General features: G+C 41.3%; 1 protein-coding gene across 1 annotated transcript in view; it reads right to left on the bottom strand.

The window, feature by feature from the left end:
• Positions 1 to 8,140: 8,140 nt before the first annotated feature.
• The window catches only part of SLC17A5 (solute carrier family 17 member 5), a 45,314-nt gene continuing 38,272 nt past the window's right edge, over positions 8,141 to 15,182 (bottom strand). Inside the window, exons 11-12 of the mRNA XM_034648049.1 lie at positions 11,214 to 11,304; positions 8,141 to 9,408 (exon numbers count right to left, since the gene is read on the bottom strand). Coding sequence (XP_034503940.1) covers positions 9,271 to 9,408; positions 11,214 to 11,304 — 229 coding nt within the window. The 3' untranslated portion in view covers positions 8,141 to 9,270. The remainder of the gene's footprint in view (positions 9,409 to 11,213; positions 11,305 to 15,182) is intronic.

Raw genomic sequence — 15,182 nt, forward strand, 5'->3', positions numbered from 1 at the left:
GGTGAAGAAATGTTCTGGAATTGGATATGGGACAGTTGCACAAGTCTGCAAATACACTAAAAATTACAGAAGTGTACACTTTTTTTTTAAGATTTTATTTATTCATTTAAGAGAGAAAGGGAGCGTGCACGGCATGAGGCGGGAGGGGCAGAGGGGGAGGGAAAGGCAGACTCCTTGATGAGCAGGGAGCCTGACACAGGGCTCGATCCCAGGACTTGGAGATCCTGACCTGAGACGAAGGCAGATACTTAACCATCTGAGCCACTCAGGTGCCCCTGAATTGTACCTTTTATTTTTTTTTTTAGTTTTATTTTTTTTTAAAAAAGATTTTATTTATTTATTTGACAGAGAGAGGGTACACAAGCAAGGGGAGTATGAGAAGGAGAAGCAGGCTTCCCGCCAAGCAGGGAGCCCAATGTGGGGCTCGATCCCAGGACCCTGGGATCATGACCTGAGCTGAAGGCAGATGCTTAACCGACTGAGCCACCCAGGAGCCCCATTAATTGTACCTTTTAAAAAGGTGGATTTTACATCAATAAAGTTGTCATGAAAAATTAACATAAAATGTAGTTGTGCTGTACCTGGTAATATATTATGAATATTTCTCTAATATTCCCAATAACTACCCTTCTGTAACTTTTTCATTTTTTTTAGTAATCTCTACACCCAATGTGGGGCTCACACTCACAACCCCGAGATCAAGAGTTGCATGCTCTTCCAACTAAGCCAGCCAGGTGCCCCTGACATTTTTTAATTACCAAAGTGATGTACATTTATTGTAAAAAAATTTGAATAATGCAAAAGAGTGACAAATAGAAAGTGAAGTATTTCCTCCTCTGCCCAATTTCAACACTTTCAGAGTACTGCTTAAAAATTACTTTTTCTCTGATCTTACTCCTGGATGAGGAGAGGGAGGAATAAGAAGTATATTTCAAGAGTCTGTTACTGCAGCTGGCATGGTGGGAAATCATGAGGCTAAGTCTCCGGATGGAGGAGTTCCAAGTCTCACCACAATGGACCTGCCTTAGTACCATGCCGAGTTTCATTACTAGCTGAGAGCTACCTGAGAGGGGACCGGCCTTGGCATGACTGTGGTGGCAGGTCCAGAAGGCAGTAGGAAGGTCTTCCACTGACTGTGCTCTCCACAGCCGGAAATATAAGCCGTATTTTCATGGCCAGCATCCGTGGTTTGGGCAACAGAGCTCATAAGGAGTGGAACTCCTTCCTTTCTATTATGAAACCTTTTTATTTTTGTCATAGATAAGGAAAAAATACTCCATTAATAAATTATGTTGTTGTATCAAAAAAAATACTTTTTCTCATTCTCTTCTGTTCATAGACATTTATGTTCAGGGCAAGCCCGCTGTCTTGTTTTATTTTTAATTTTCCCCTTCCCACCATCTCTACTCTCATGCTCCTTCCCTGCATTGTCACCCACTCTAATATGTTTATTGTATGTTCTTAGTTATGCAAGTATCCTTGCAAAATATCACATTTTTTGTATAGGTTTTTAATTTTTGGAAGTGGTATTGTGTTATATTCTTACTCAACACTTTTTGAGGTCTTGGTGTGTTCCTGAGTGTTATTATTTCGTGGTAGACATCCACCACATTTAACTTAGGTTTCCCTAATGAGGGACACCTAGGTCTCCTCTAACTGCATCACAATAAAGTGTGGTGTATATGCTCCCTTACGTGTGAGCAAGAATTTTTCTTTGACGCATGCTCAGTGTGGGGCATTATACAGGGTCAAAGGACATATTCTTATGCATGTAAAAACTTTTCCCTTTCTGGAATAGATATGCCAGTTTATATTCTCTCTGCTCTCCTTATGGGCAAGAATTTTCATCTCCCCACACCCTTTGCTAACACCTGGTAGCATCAAACTTTCTAATTTTTGCCAATCTTGTGGATCTAAAGTAATATCTCATTATAGTTTTAGTTTACATTTCTGTTTATTTCTATAATTACTAGGGAGTTTGATCATCTGTTTATGTACTTGTTTGACATCTAGTCCTCTGTTAAGTGAATGTTCTATTCATTGTTTGCTCATTTTTCTCTTGGGTTTTCGGACTTTTTCTTGTTGACCTGCAGGAACTCTTTGAATATTCTAGATATTAATCTCCTGTACTGACAAGATGTTGCAATCTCTCCCCTGGTCTGTCATCCATTTACTTTGGTATCTTCTGCTGAACATAGGTACGTATTATTGTGAAATCCATCTAATTTTGCCCCATTTCTAGTCTCTAAAGATATTTTCCAATTTTTTTTCTATTTAGCTCCTAATTTTACATTGCTACTATTAACAAATCTTTTCTATATATTTATCAACACATAAATAATTTGGCAACAAAAATAGGGTAAAACAATGTATATTGTTAGGTAACTCTTTTTCACCCTCCAACAAAATGTATGGACTTTCTTCTGTATTTCTATTCAGATCTTTCTCACTTTTTAATGACTGCATAGTATTCTCTTCAGTGAATATACCCTAACTTATTTAGCAATTTCCTTATTGATGGAAAATTGACAGTATTAAAAAAAATGCTTAGTGCTTGTTCAAGTATTTTTTAGACTAGATTACCCTAAGTAGAATTGCCAGTTCATTGAATATATTTATTTAATTTTGACCTACAAATTACTTTACAAAAATGTTGTAATATCTTTTATGCCCATCAACAGTGTCCAAACATGATTTCCAATGGAGACAGCATAGCATAGGAGTAAAGAGAGTCTGTTGTAACATCAAAGAAACCTGGTTTGAATCTTATTTCTGACACTTTTGTGTGACTTTCTCAGTTTCCTCATCTGTAAATGGTGGCTCTGATGCCTACACAATAGGGCTGTGGGGAGAATTCAATCAACATTAAATGTAGAGTCCTAATACAGTATCAGACACCAATTCTCTACTCTGGGAAATTTAGAAAATATTGTTATTTTAAATATAATAATACTAGATGCTTCTATACCCAATTTTTTTTAAAGATTTTATTTATTTATTTGACAGAGAGACAGCCAGCGAGAGAGGGAACACAAGCAGGGGGAGTGGGAGAGGAAGAAGCAGGCTCATAGCGGAGGAGCCTGATGTGGGGCTCGATCCCATAACGTCGGGATCTCACCCTGAGCCAAAGGCAGACGCTTAACCGCTGTGCCACCCAGGAGCCCCTCTATACCCAATTTTGAACACGTCTTCACTATTTCCTCAGCTAATTTAGTTTTTATTCAGTTGGCGGTCTCAATCCTGTTCAATCTATTCCACCCTCTTCCTCTTCTTTCCAATCTCCTCAGACTTCCATTGGAAGAATGGGGGACTCAGAAGATTGAATAATGTGTACCTCATGTCTGCCCACTCTTCTGGCCAGTCTAAACCTGGTGAGAGAAAATCTCCATTGTTCCTCATCAGCCTCATTAAATTCTATTTTATTGTGTGGGTTAAAAGGCAAGGGCAGAAAGAAGGTCTGGTATTTGAGAGACCCTTCCAGAAAGAACAGAGGCCAGGGGCATGGGCAGTGGCTCTGCAGCTGTGATTCTGGCTAACAGCAAAGACTAAAAATGGGTGACGGTTAGAGCCCTCCCCTGGGAGGGGAGCCTGTCACAGAGGCAGGAAGTGAGGAAGATGTGGGAGGGGAGGTATAGAAAACACAAGGTGAGGTTTTTGGACTCATTTTTCTCTCCTGCATTCTTTTTTTTTTTTTTTTTAAGATTTTATTTATTTATTTGACAGAGAGAAAAAAAGAACGAGTTTTGTGGGGCGCCTGGGTGGCTCCGTCGTTAAGCCTCTGCCTTGGGCTCAGGTCATAATCCCAGGGTCCTGGGATTGAGTCCCACATGGGGCTCCCTGCTTGGCGGGAAACCTGCTTCTCCCTCTCCCACTCCCCCTGCTGGTGTTCTCTCTCTCTCACTGTGTCTCTATCCAATAAAGAAATAAAATCTTAAAAAAAAAAAAAAAAAGAACCAGTTTTGTCCTTCAAATAATAATTTGATTCTGTGCTAGAGACAGTAAGGAAGACCTCTCCATTAACAGAGAATGTGTCTCTGATCCCAGCTTTAAATAGGCCTCGTCCCTGCATTTGCCAGGTGGGTGTATCAAGTGAGGGGAGGTATGGGACAGTGCGATACAAATGCTCTCTGTCTCTCTGCGCTGCTCTGTAGCTGGTGATGATGGCAAAGAGAATCCCGTGAATGCCCCGGATCAGCTTCCTGCCGCGGATGATAGAACGATTCAAAGCATCGCAGACATCTGAAGTAGCTTCTCGGTGTTAAAAAAACCCTGCATTATAACAGACACTGTGTAGGTAATTATTTATCCAACCTGCACACTTGCATTTCCTGCCACGGCATCCCGTTACTTCATGCAGAGCAGTTCTCGAGCATGAAGAAGACCAGACGGCGTATCCCACCCAGATCACCTTCAATCTGAGCCCAAGTCCTGAGGCAGCTCGAGTTTCAGACTGTGGAGCGAGTGTGAAGTCGCTGACACACTTAAAACCGGGGCTATTGGTGGTGCTGTACAGGAAGACAGGGGTCAGTATGCACACTTGATGCCGGGAGGCCGCGACTGTTTTGAAATGCCGGCTCATTTCAGTTGCTTCTGCCAAAAAGAGCACTTAAGGAAAAGATTTAATGGGATATTTGAGAGGGTAGGGCTCCCCCTGCCTGAAGCGCGGCCTCTCCTGGCTTGAAGGCCTGTGAGGGGAAACAGGTCGTTGAAATACTTTTCAGCTCAGTTGTGCAATAATGGCTTCTCACTTTACCAGCACAGGACTGCCGGTGACGTGGAACTTCGAAGTTTCCTCCTCCTCCGACATCAAGATAAAGTGAAAGTAAACAGGCGCTTGGAAAATTTCTAGTGTTTTTCCTCATCAGAGCAGATGAAAAAGGGTGGCAGAGAATTTGTGACATGTCATTTGTTTTCAATATTGGGCGTCCTCACAGCTTTCTATAGCAGGAACTTCTAGAAAGTGCTTTCTATATTACTCTCTGAGAGCACAAACTTTTACATTTGGCTTTTCTGCTCGTGGTTGCTCTAAAAGGCAGAGGCATCTGAAAAGGCTTTGTGAGGCATCTTCATTTACATTTCTATGAGGGAGATAATGTATTCTTTCACTGAAATGAGACATTTACCTCAGGTCTATTCATCTGAGGCGGTAACCGGTGCTTTTCCAGAGCGGAACCAGGCCACTTCCTCTGGCACTCTTCCTGCCTTCTCAATACTCCTATCCATATCTTCCTGTTCAGGGGATTTTATTTAGGACAGCAATAAACTGCCATTAGAGAGGAGATTCTTTACTTTGCACCAGGGTCAAATTCAAACCTCTCTTATTTCTGATTTTTCGAAGATGAAACACAGGCTGAAAGCACGAGGGACATGACGATGGTTACTACAGACCTGCTGACTTCAGTCTCTGTCTCCGTGTCTTTCCTAACTCTGATTCTCAAGGTTGGCTGGCGCACTTACCCCCACTGTATCTGATTGTTGGGTGGATAATGATGTTTTTGCATGGAAGGTTTCCAAAGGCTGGAACCTATGAAGGAAAATGTTGGGTAAATTAGAGCGGGAGTTCGATGAGAGAAGGATTTGCTTTTCTTCTTGTATCCCGGGTGCAAAGAACAAAGTCTGGCTCGTAATGAATGCTCAATAAGTATTTGTTGCATTAACTGAGAGAAGTATTTTGCTTATCTAGAACTAAGCTATTCTCAAATACTTTCAAAACCATTTACCAATGACTGCTACTTAAACTCATTTTGAGGCTAGCATATCATTTCTTCATTAAAAAGTGTTGGTGTTGGGGCGCCTGGGTGGCACAGTCGTTAAGCGTCTGCCTTTGGCTCAGGGCGTGATCCTGGCGTTATAGGATCAAGCCCCACATCAGGCTCCTCTGCTATGAGCCTGCTTCTTCCTCTCCCACTCCCCCTGCTTGTGTTCCCTCTCTCTCTGGCTGTCTCTGTCAAATAAATAAATAAAATCTTAAAAAAAAAAAAGTGTTGGTGTTGGCAATTTAACTTTTTTTTTTTGAGAAAAGAACAATACAGGAGATGAAAAATTCAGTATATAGTCCATTTAACCAAAGGGTGATTTACTCAATATTTATTAAACAAGTGAAATATTGAGACCAAGCACGCATTGTTGAGGGAGACCATGCTGAAATGAATCAAATGTACCTTGCCCTCAAGATGCTTTCATTGAATCTAATAGGGAGATTAGCCACAGATGAATTCATACATGTTATGCAGAAAAGGCCATGGAGAAGAAAGGGGTCCAGGGAGTCTCACTGAGCTCCAGGAAGGCCTGCAGGGAAGGAAAGGACTGTGTCAAATGCTTATCTGTATCTTTATTGCCCAGCAAAGTGTACATTTTCCTCTTTGTTGATGGGAATGAATGAATGATCCTTCCTGGAGACTAAGTCCTTGAGCTTAAAATAAAACTGAAGATAAATAATATGATGTTTCAGTGGATCAGAGGAAGAGACCACATCTAGATCAGGGAGATTGGAGGAAGTCAAGGGTCATGAAGGAGGTGGGGATGAAGAGTGCCTTTCCAGGTCCAAGGAATGAAGTTGGTAAAGGTGTAGAGGGGAGGGAGCAGGGACAGCGGGTGGGGGGAGAGTTAAGTAGCTGGATATGGCTGAGACAAAGTGTGGTGGGGGAATGAGGGTGGAGTCGCGGGCCCAGGAGCCAGGAGGGGAGGCTGCTGGGGAGTTTACTGGGTAGGCAAAGGGAAGTCAGGTGGGGGGGTGGAGGGGGGGGTTCAGCTTGGGGGAGTATCCTGATCAGGGAGATAAGGTGTGTTGGGACCAACACCCCAGCATGGGTGGGGAGTTGGGCGGAAGATCAGACTCCAGGCAGTGAGACCTTTTAGCTTTTTTATCCCAGGTGGAAACAAAAGTCACAGAGATGGTATTTAGAAGATGGGAGAGGGATTAAAATAAATTCCAGAGACTTGAAAAACTGGAATGGAAAAGACGGTTAATTCTACATGGTGTTGGATGTGGGGAGGAGGCGGCTGGAGGAGGGGGAATAAAACGAGTCCAGGCCCAAGCAGAAGTGACTGGGGAAACGGAGCTCCTAACAAGAATAAGGAAAGTGAGGGGAACAGTGGGCTTTATTGGGGGTGGGGGTGAGGGAGAGAGGTTGGATTTAAAGAAGTCCCAAGTGCTGAGAAGGTAGCCAGTTGGGGATGTCCAGTGGGCAGCTGAAAACCTGGTGGTGATTACACAGTAGCTTGAGCAATAGGTGTTTCGTTTCTTGTTTTTGTTTTTAATGATGCTTTATTTTTTTTTTTTTAAAGATTTTATTTATTTATTCGACAGAGATAGAGACAGCCAGCGAGAGAGGGAACACAAGCAGGGGGAGTGGGAGAGGAAGAAGCAGGCTCATAGCAGAGGAGCCTGACGTGGGGCTCGATCCCACAATGCCGGGATCACGCCCTGAGCCGAAGGCAGACGCTTAACCGCTGTGCCACCCAGGCGCCCCTTTAATGATGCTTTAATTCAAATAGTTACACTGCCACATTTGGTAAGGTGAAAATTAATTCTCCTTCCTACCCCTGGTTGCCTATTTTTCTCTCTCCAAAGGTAATCACTGTTTCCATTTTCTTGAGTATCATGGTAGAGATATTCTGTATGTATCTGTGGTTTTATGTCCCCAGAAGAATTTTGTATTTTGTTGTGTTTTTTTTAAGGCTAGAGAAGACTTGAGTTGAGACCGAAGGAAAAGAACAAGAGAGGTGGAGACTGAAGAAGCGAATTACATAGGAATCCTAAGTGAAGGTCTTAGAGGAGGTAGGAGAGGGTAGAGTCTGTGGCGTAGGCATACACTTCAGGGAGAAGAGTGGGCCCTCTGCAGAGCTAGGAAGGACAGCTTGATGGCAATAGAGATTCCTCATGCTCTCTCCGTCAGAAGACTTAAGTCTCCTTGGCTGGTGGTGACACGGGGAGGGGCCCGTGGAGGCAGACTGGTGGCTTGATGAGGATGGCAGAGATGTCAAATAGCCACTCGAGACACTAGCGAGTCCCATAGGACTGTCAGATCCAAAAACCAATCCAAAAATGTTTATTTTGATGATTTATAAAAGAAATATCACTATAGCAACTTAAAGCTATTTACAAATTTAAAAATAAATTTACAGAAATGTATCCACATCATATTACATGAATCAGTTTTATTTAAAATGTTACAGGTAGTGTTCAACAAATATAACAAAACATAAATCAAGTTCTAAATCACATAAATGCCCCCAGAGCATGCTCCAAAGCCACTGGAAGACAGTTCAGGGAAAAACTGGAAAATTTGATTTCAGGAATCGGAAGTAGGAATGATTCCACCACTGGTTGTAGGTGATGTGGCCCAAATAAAAGTCACTTCGACTTTCAGCTGCAACAAGAAGCTTACATGTAGACAAATGGAAAACAAAGTGAGAGGTTTAAAAAATTGTTTACTTACTCTGGTGAAGCCCAGAGAACACAGGAACTTGGAATTTTATAGTTTTCATCAAGGATGATTTTATTTGTAGTTCATTGGGCATCACACCGTTCTGTTGCCAGTGACATGCCAATCAGAAGTCCAGAGTGCCGGGAAGGGAAAAGTGTGAGGATGCGTCGAGACCACGACCATGGATCCTGCTGCCCAGGCCTCCTCGCAGCTTTATTGACACGTGAACAGCCCCAGGGGAAGAACGCCATCTGAAGACTTGGCGCTGACCCTGGTCTTGGATGCTGCCTCTGATAAATGCCGGGCACCGTCCCTGAAGTCAGGGAGGGAATGCTTGGCAGCTGCCCGGGCGTGCTTCCCTCCGTGTGGTTGCCAGGCCGAATTCTACCGGGGCTGGCAGCTCTGTGCAAATGCTACCGTTTGAGACCTAAGTGTCAGGGATGGCCGCCGACAAATAATTTCTATGAGGAAAGTGGTCAAAAACAGGTGTTTACCAAGACCTGAGAATTATTATCTAGTTTAATTAAGCAAAGGTATAGAGGGGTCCACTTCAGCTCATTCCTTAAAAATAAATAGAACTCCCCTACTTTATATTGCCTGATTTACAGCCGGATATGTGACCCTCGAGTGTAAGTTCCAGGATACACGTTATTAATCATTAAAAACAGCTAATTTTACTAATCTGGCAACTTGTGACATTTCATGATTATAAGCCTTAAAAATTTCATCCAATTTTTTCTTACACATAGAATGCATACACATTTAAGATATCAAAGGCACTTTTAGGTTACATGATAAAGAAAAATACATTAATAGACACCAGGATTATTTATTGGTTCCTTCAGCTTCTGTGTCCATGTCGATCATCGAGAGCCCAGTTTTGCACTTCGCCTTTGGCGAATAGCGTGAAGAAAATGGCACCAAACACATTTATAGCAGCAGCGATATAGAAAACTATTTGCCATTCTCTAACAGTGTTCTACAGGAAGAAAGAAAAACATGCACATGAAAAAAATTTTTGTTTATAGTCTGCTTTATAGAAAAGGTGGGGTCACAAGATTGTTACAACAGTAGCATTATTCATAAAAGCCTCGTGCTGAAAACAACCCAATGTCCATTAACAGTGAAACTGTGGTGTATTTGCTCAATGGAATACTATACAGCAACTAGAATGAAATACAACATAGATGCATCTCACAGATGAAATGTTACGAAGAAGCCAGAGACAAAACAGTAGGCATTGAATGATTGTGTTATATAAAATTCCATTATACAAGAGCTCAAAATTACACAAAACTAATCCATAGTGTTAAAAGTCAGAGTAGTGGCTCCTCTTAGCAGGGTAAAGGGGAGTGGCAGCAAGGAGTACACAGGGGCTTTGCAAGAAGAGAGGTAACGTTCTGTTTCTTGACTGAGTGCTGGTTACACGACCGTATTAACTTTCTGAAAATTCATCCAGCCACATACTTAGGATTTGTGTATTTTTACAATACCATTTACTCAAAGTTTACTCAAAATAAAATATGTGGCATGTCTTTCAATCATGTTATTAGGAAAGAAGTATGCCTGCCCATCATCTTCCCATTTCTTAGGAGGGAGATATAAGGATCTTAGGTGGGAGATATAAGATCAAGTAAGGATGAGTTCAGATGGGCTTTAAATTTCAGGTTTGAGGCCTGGCACACAGAGCTCCTGAATGGCCCACAAACCAGGACATGGATGGGATTTGCCAGTTATGAGATCAACAAAAACTCATTGTTCAGCGTAGAATACAGCGGTATAAAAACACCAGGCAGTTAGCTAATTTCTGGGTCATGTGATTAACTTAAACAACCATTTTTTGGGTTTTGCAATGTCAGTCAAACCAGAATGCTACATCTGCAGCATGCAGATAAGAAAAAACAAGCAGGGGAATTGGCAATGAGGAAGGAGAAGGAAAGGCACTAGGAAGCTGGTGAGAGGTCATTCGTTTAGGAAAAAAGGAAAATCATGGAGAAAGATAGCACTCTGTTGTTAAGTTATGCTTATCTGAGATGCATGTATTTTGGTGAAAAAAAAAACTCTAAATGATGAGTTTCACAAGTGTAGAAGCTTGTCATTTTGCCTTTGGATCCTCAGTATCTGGTATATTAATAAGCACTCATGAAATGCCCGTAGAATCCGTGTTTGACTATTTCAGGGCTAACTCATAAGGCAGCCCATTCCATATAGTAGACATCTTGAAACAGAGAATTTTCCTATTGTGCCCTCACTACTTCTTTTCATCTGTCTTTGTGGAACTGCCACGAATAAGTCACTATCTTTCATGTGGTCGTCTTTCAATACGTGAAGACACCTACCGTGTCTTCGCAAGTCTTCTGTTCCTCTCAGTGGGGATCATTTCCCCTGTTCCTTACTCACTCCCACATGAGTTCCTGATGCCTCACCACTGTGGACCCACTTCTTGAGTAATTTTACATTGCCAGTTTTTCTTTGTTCCAACCAAAGACACGTCATTTCGCTTGTACAATATCACGTCACCACTTTAAAGAACTGGCGAGGTGTCAGCTACAACATCTTTGTTGAACTAGTTCTATTGTTTCATCTAAAAACCAAGGAGTGTTCTTTGAAAATATACTTTCCTGTCCATTATGGCATTTAGCTTTTTGTTTATATAAAGAATTGCATAAGAATAAACATTCAGAATTTTACTCTTAATTAAAATATACTCAATTTTGACACAGGTGTGCAGGCTCGAGTGAACTGTGCAGACCTTTGCAGTTTATAAGCAAATTATCTACTTACGTCAGGGGTCAGACTTTTAGCAATGACAGGCCCAACCATTCCTGGAATAGTTGCAAATGTATTTGTGATGCCCAGGAGGATACCGGCATACCTGCAGAAACATTTTCATAGAGGTTTATACTGTGGTACACATTTAAGCAGCTTCCTCAACAGATAGCTGTACTATTTCCAGCATACTCCGTATTCTTGTGAAATTTCATGTCTAAATGAAATGTCTTACTAAGTTGGACTGAATATAGTCAGCTGGTGAAAAACTTGCATTTCAATAGTTAATAAGCATTCTAACATTATATAGGGGAATGCAGCCGCTGAAATGAAAATCATTTTTATAGTGATTTAGAAAAGTGTGGAGGTTGATTTTCGTACATGCCGGTATTAGGTAGGAAGCTTGATGCGTCTTAAGGTTCTTTAGCAAGAAAAAAAAAATTTATTTTCTGATTACAAAATCCATTTCATTGTTGAAAATGAAAAAAAATTAAGAAGAAAATAAAATTACCTATAGTCCTTCCATACAGAGATAATCAACATGAACACTTTGCTACACAGCCTAATTATTTTTGTTTATATGTATATACTTCTAATATATTATTATAGAAATGAGATAATATTGAACATAACAATTTCACCACTTACTTGTTCTACTTACTATGTATATGCTTATAGCTAAGTACTTGCTGACTTCCCAGAAGTAGACAAGTTGGTATATATTGTGTGTGTGTGTATATAACAAAAAATACATTTTTTATAAGCTCAGGAAAAGCTGATTTATTTTAAGGGTAAAGCTTAGAGGAGTGGGATATTCTTAGCTATGTTCAGATGTGAGTCTTTAAAGAAAGAATTCCTGCTTGTATTTGGAAAGTGCTAATGATCTGTTGATTTCTCTAATACATAAGGAATGTATATAGATTAAGGAAGGCTGAATTAAATGCTTATTTTCCATAAAGAAGTCATGTTGAACTGCTAATCAGGAGACCTAAAGATCTGTGACTCCTAGTTCTACTCTTGACCATCTATGAGACCTTGGCCAGTTAGTGATAGATTATTTCCCTTATCACTCATGGGTTCACAGACGTACACATGTAACATATCTGCTGGTCCCATGTGAGTTCCCCCACAATCCACCAAGTACACTAAAACATTATTTTTGGGCATAACATACATTGGGAATGTGCACAAACCATAAGCATACAGTGTGATGAATTTCTAGAAAGTGAACAGAACCATGTCACTAGCAGAAACAGAATCTACCGGAATAAACATTTTTAAGGACATTTTACATACGGTTGAACTGCCTCTCAGACTGTATAAGCTTTAATTTGAATAATCATAATTTTGTGAGGTCACCCCTATTCAGAAACTTACAAGGATGGTTTCATGCTTACCCTAAGAAGATTGTAATCTTTTGTCTGATTTGCAATGGCCTGGCCCTGGTCCATCTACCCAGTCTTATTACCTAGGGCTGTGTGATACGTAACTTCAGATTGACAGCTCTCATTTCAACTGCTCACATCTGCTATGCTCATTCCTCTTAGTTATCTTTACTCAGACTCTACTCACTCTCTGAAATCCATACTCTTTCTGTCGAGACCACTTGCTTAGCACCTCTTCCAGGAAGCTTTTTTTTTTTTTTTAATTTATTCGACAGAGATAGAGACAGCCAGTGAGAGAGGGAACACAAGCAGGGGGAGTGGGAGAGGAAGAAGCAGGCTCATAGAAGAAGAGCCTGATGTGGGGCTCGATCCCACAATGCCGGGATCACGCCCTGAGCTGAAGGCAGATGCTTAACCGCTGTGCCACCCAGGCGCCCCTCCAGGGAGCTTTCTTTGTCTAGTTCGGCTCATAATGAGCTATGTCTTCCCAGAACTTTACTGACCTTAAATTAGTTCTATGGGTTGTGATGGACAATGGGGAGGATATGTGCTATGGTGGGTGCTGTGAATTGTGTAAGACTGATGATGAATCACAGACCTGTACCCCTGAAACAAATAACACATTATATGTTAAAAAAAAAGTTTACATCAAACCATAAAAAAAAAGAGGTAATTATTCTATAATTCAAGTTTGCTAATTCTGATTCCATAGTCCCACTGCAAACTCCTGTTTTACTCCCCTTTATTATTTCCAGGGCCACTACATATATGCTCATTCAATACATGCTGACCAGAGAAGTGGCATGTGATCCGCCCTTGTGCCAGGCCCTGTCCACGGACCCCTGAACTGGCTGCTGGAGCTTTGTCCCACAGACACAGATACCTTTCTTGCGTACTGGTTCCAAAGGGTGCTGATTCCTGATCAGGCATCACATAGAAACGGAACCACACACTATGCAACCTTTTGGATTACATACTGAGGTTACTAAACATCATCCCAAGTTCTGTGTATCCATAGTTTATTCATTTTTTATTGCTCTCTCTCTTTTTAATTGAAGCAACTGGGATTTTGTTCTATAGACAGTCCTACATTCTGTGTTTTGTAGATTGCATCCCTGAGATATTATTTAGCATAATCTTATGTTCCCTGTATTTCCTGTGCACTGATAGTATCTAGACTGTAATCACAGAGGGTGCATTAGATTGAGCTTTGATATTTGTATTTATTTATTTATCTATTTATTTTAAAGATTTTATTTATTTATTTGACAGAGAGAGAGACAGCCAGAGAGAGAGGGAACACAAGCGGGGGAGTGGGAGAGGAAGAAGCAGGCTCCCAGCGGAAGAGCCTGACGTGGGGCTTGATCCCAGAACCCCGGGATCATGCCCTGAGCCGAAGGCAGACGCTTAACGACTGCACCACCCAGGTGCCCCCTGACCTTTGATATTTTTAGCAAGAAAATTTAAAGATGGTGATGGAGTTAAAAATTGGTTAACTAAGTAAATGGCATTTGTAATTTATTTTTCATAAAAATCATCTAGGTATATAAAAAGTCCAGTTAGAACATTTTTTTTTTGAGACTGAGAGAGGGAGTGCAAGTGGGTGGGGGGTGCTGTGGAGTAGCAGAGGGAGAGGGACAAGCAGACTCCATGCTGAGTGCAGAGCCTGTTGCAGGGCTTGATTTCAGGACCTTGAGATCATGACCTGAGCCAGAATCAAGAGTCGGAGGCTTAACTGACTGGGCCACGCAGCTACCCCAAGAACTTTTAATTTTCATGAAATAATCAGTGATATCATAAAATAAAATACAGTTCTGGTCCAAATTAAAGAAGCTCAATCCTTACTGGTCCATACAGTCTTATTGTGGGATACTACTATTTCTATTAGTATTTAGGATCCAATATCTTGGCTGCAGATGACTAATCAGCAATTTCTCTCCCCATTTTGCATATGGACACGTGCGTAATACGGACTGAACTGTGTCCTCCCAAAATTCATATGTTGAAGCCCTAACCCCTGTCGTGACTGTTTTTGGAGATACAACTTTCAGGAGGTAATTAAGGTTAAATAAGTGTAGGGTCTTAACCCAATAGGACTTGTGGCCTTCTAAGAATAGAGAGAAATTGCTTGATCTCTGTGAGTATTGACCAAGGAAAGGCTATGTGAGGACACAGGGAGAAGGGGGCCGTCTGCAAGCAAGGAAAAGAGCTCTCACCAGAACCTGACCGTGCTGGCACCCTGATCTCTGACTTCCAGTTTCCAGAACTGTGCGAAAATAACCTTCTATTTTTTTAAAGCTACCTAGTCTTTGGCATTGAGAACGGCAGCCCGAGTTGACCAATACTGTGCCTTAATAAAGCATCCTACCGAACCTACGTCAATGATTTACAAACACCACAAATTTTTATGTTCCAAACTCATTTGTACCGGATATAATAACAAAAGCATACGACACAGGTCTTTTCGGCTTATGCCCTTTAGGGAGTGCATCTTAAATTAACCAAGCTTGGCAGAACCTCTCTCTCTCGCTCTCTCTTTTTTTTTTAAACCATTAACACCTTGGCAGCAGGAGGAACCAACTGCAAAGGTGCCAGGCCT

The sequence above is a fragment of the Ailuropoda melanoleuca genome, chromosome 19 (genome assembly GCF_002007445.2).
Source record: "Ailuropoda melanoleuca isolate Jingjing chromosome 19, ASM200744v2, whole genome shotgun sequence".
NCBI classification, from domain to species: Eukaryota; Metazoa; Chordata; class Mammalia; order Carnivora; family Ursidae; genus Ailuropoda; species Ailuropoda melanoleuca.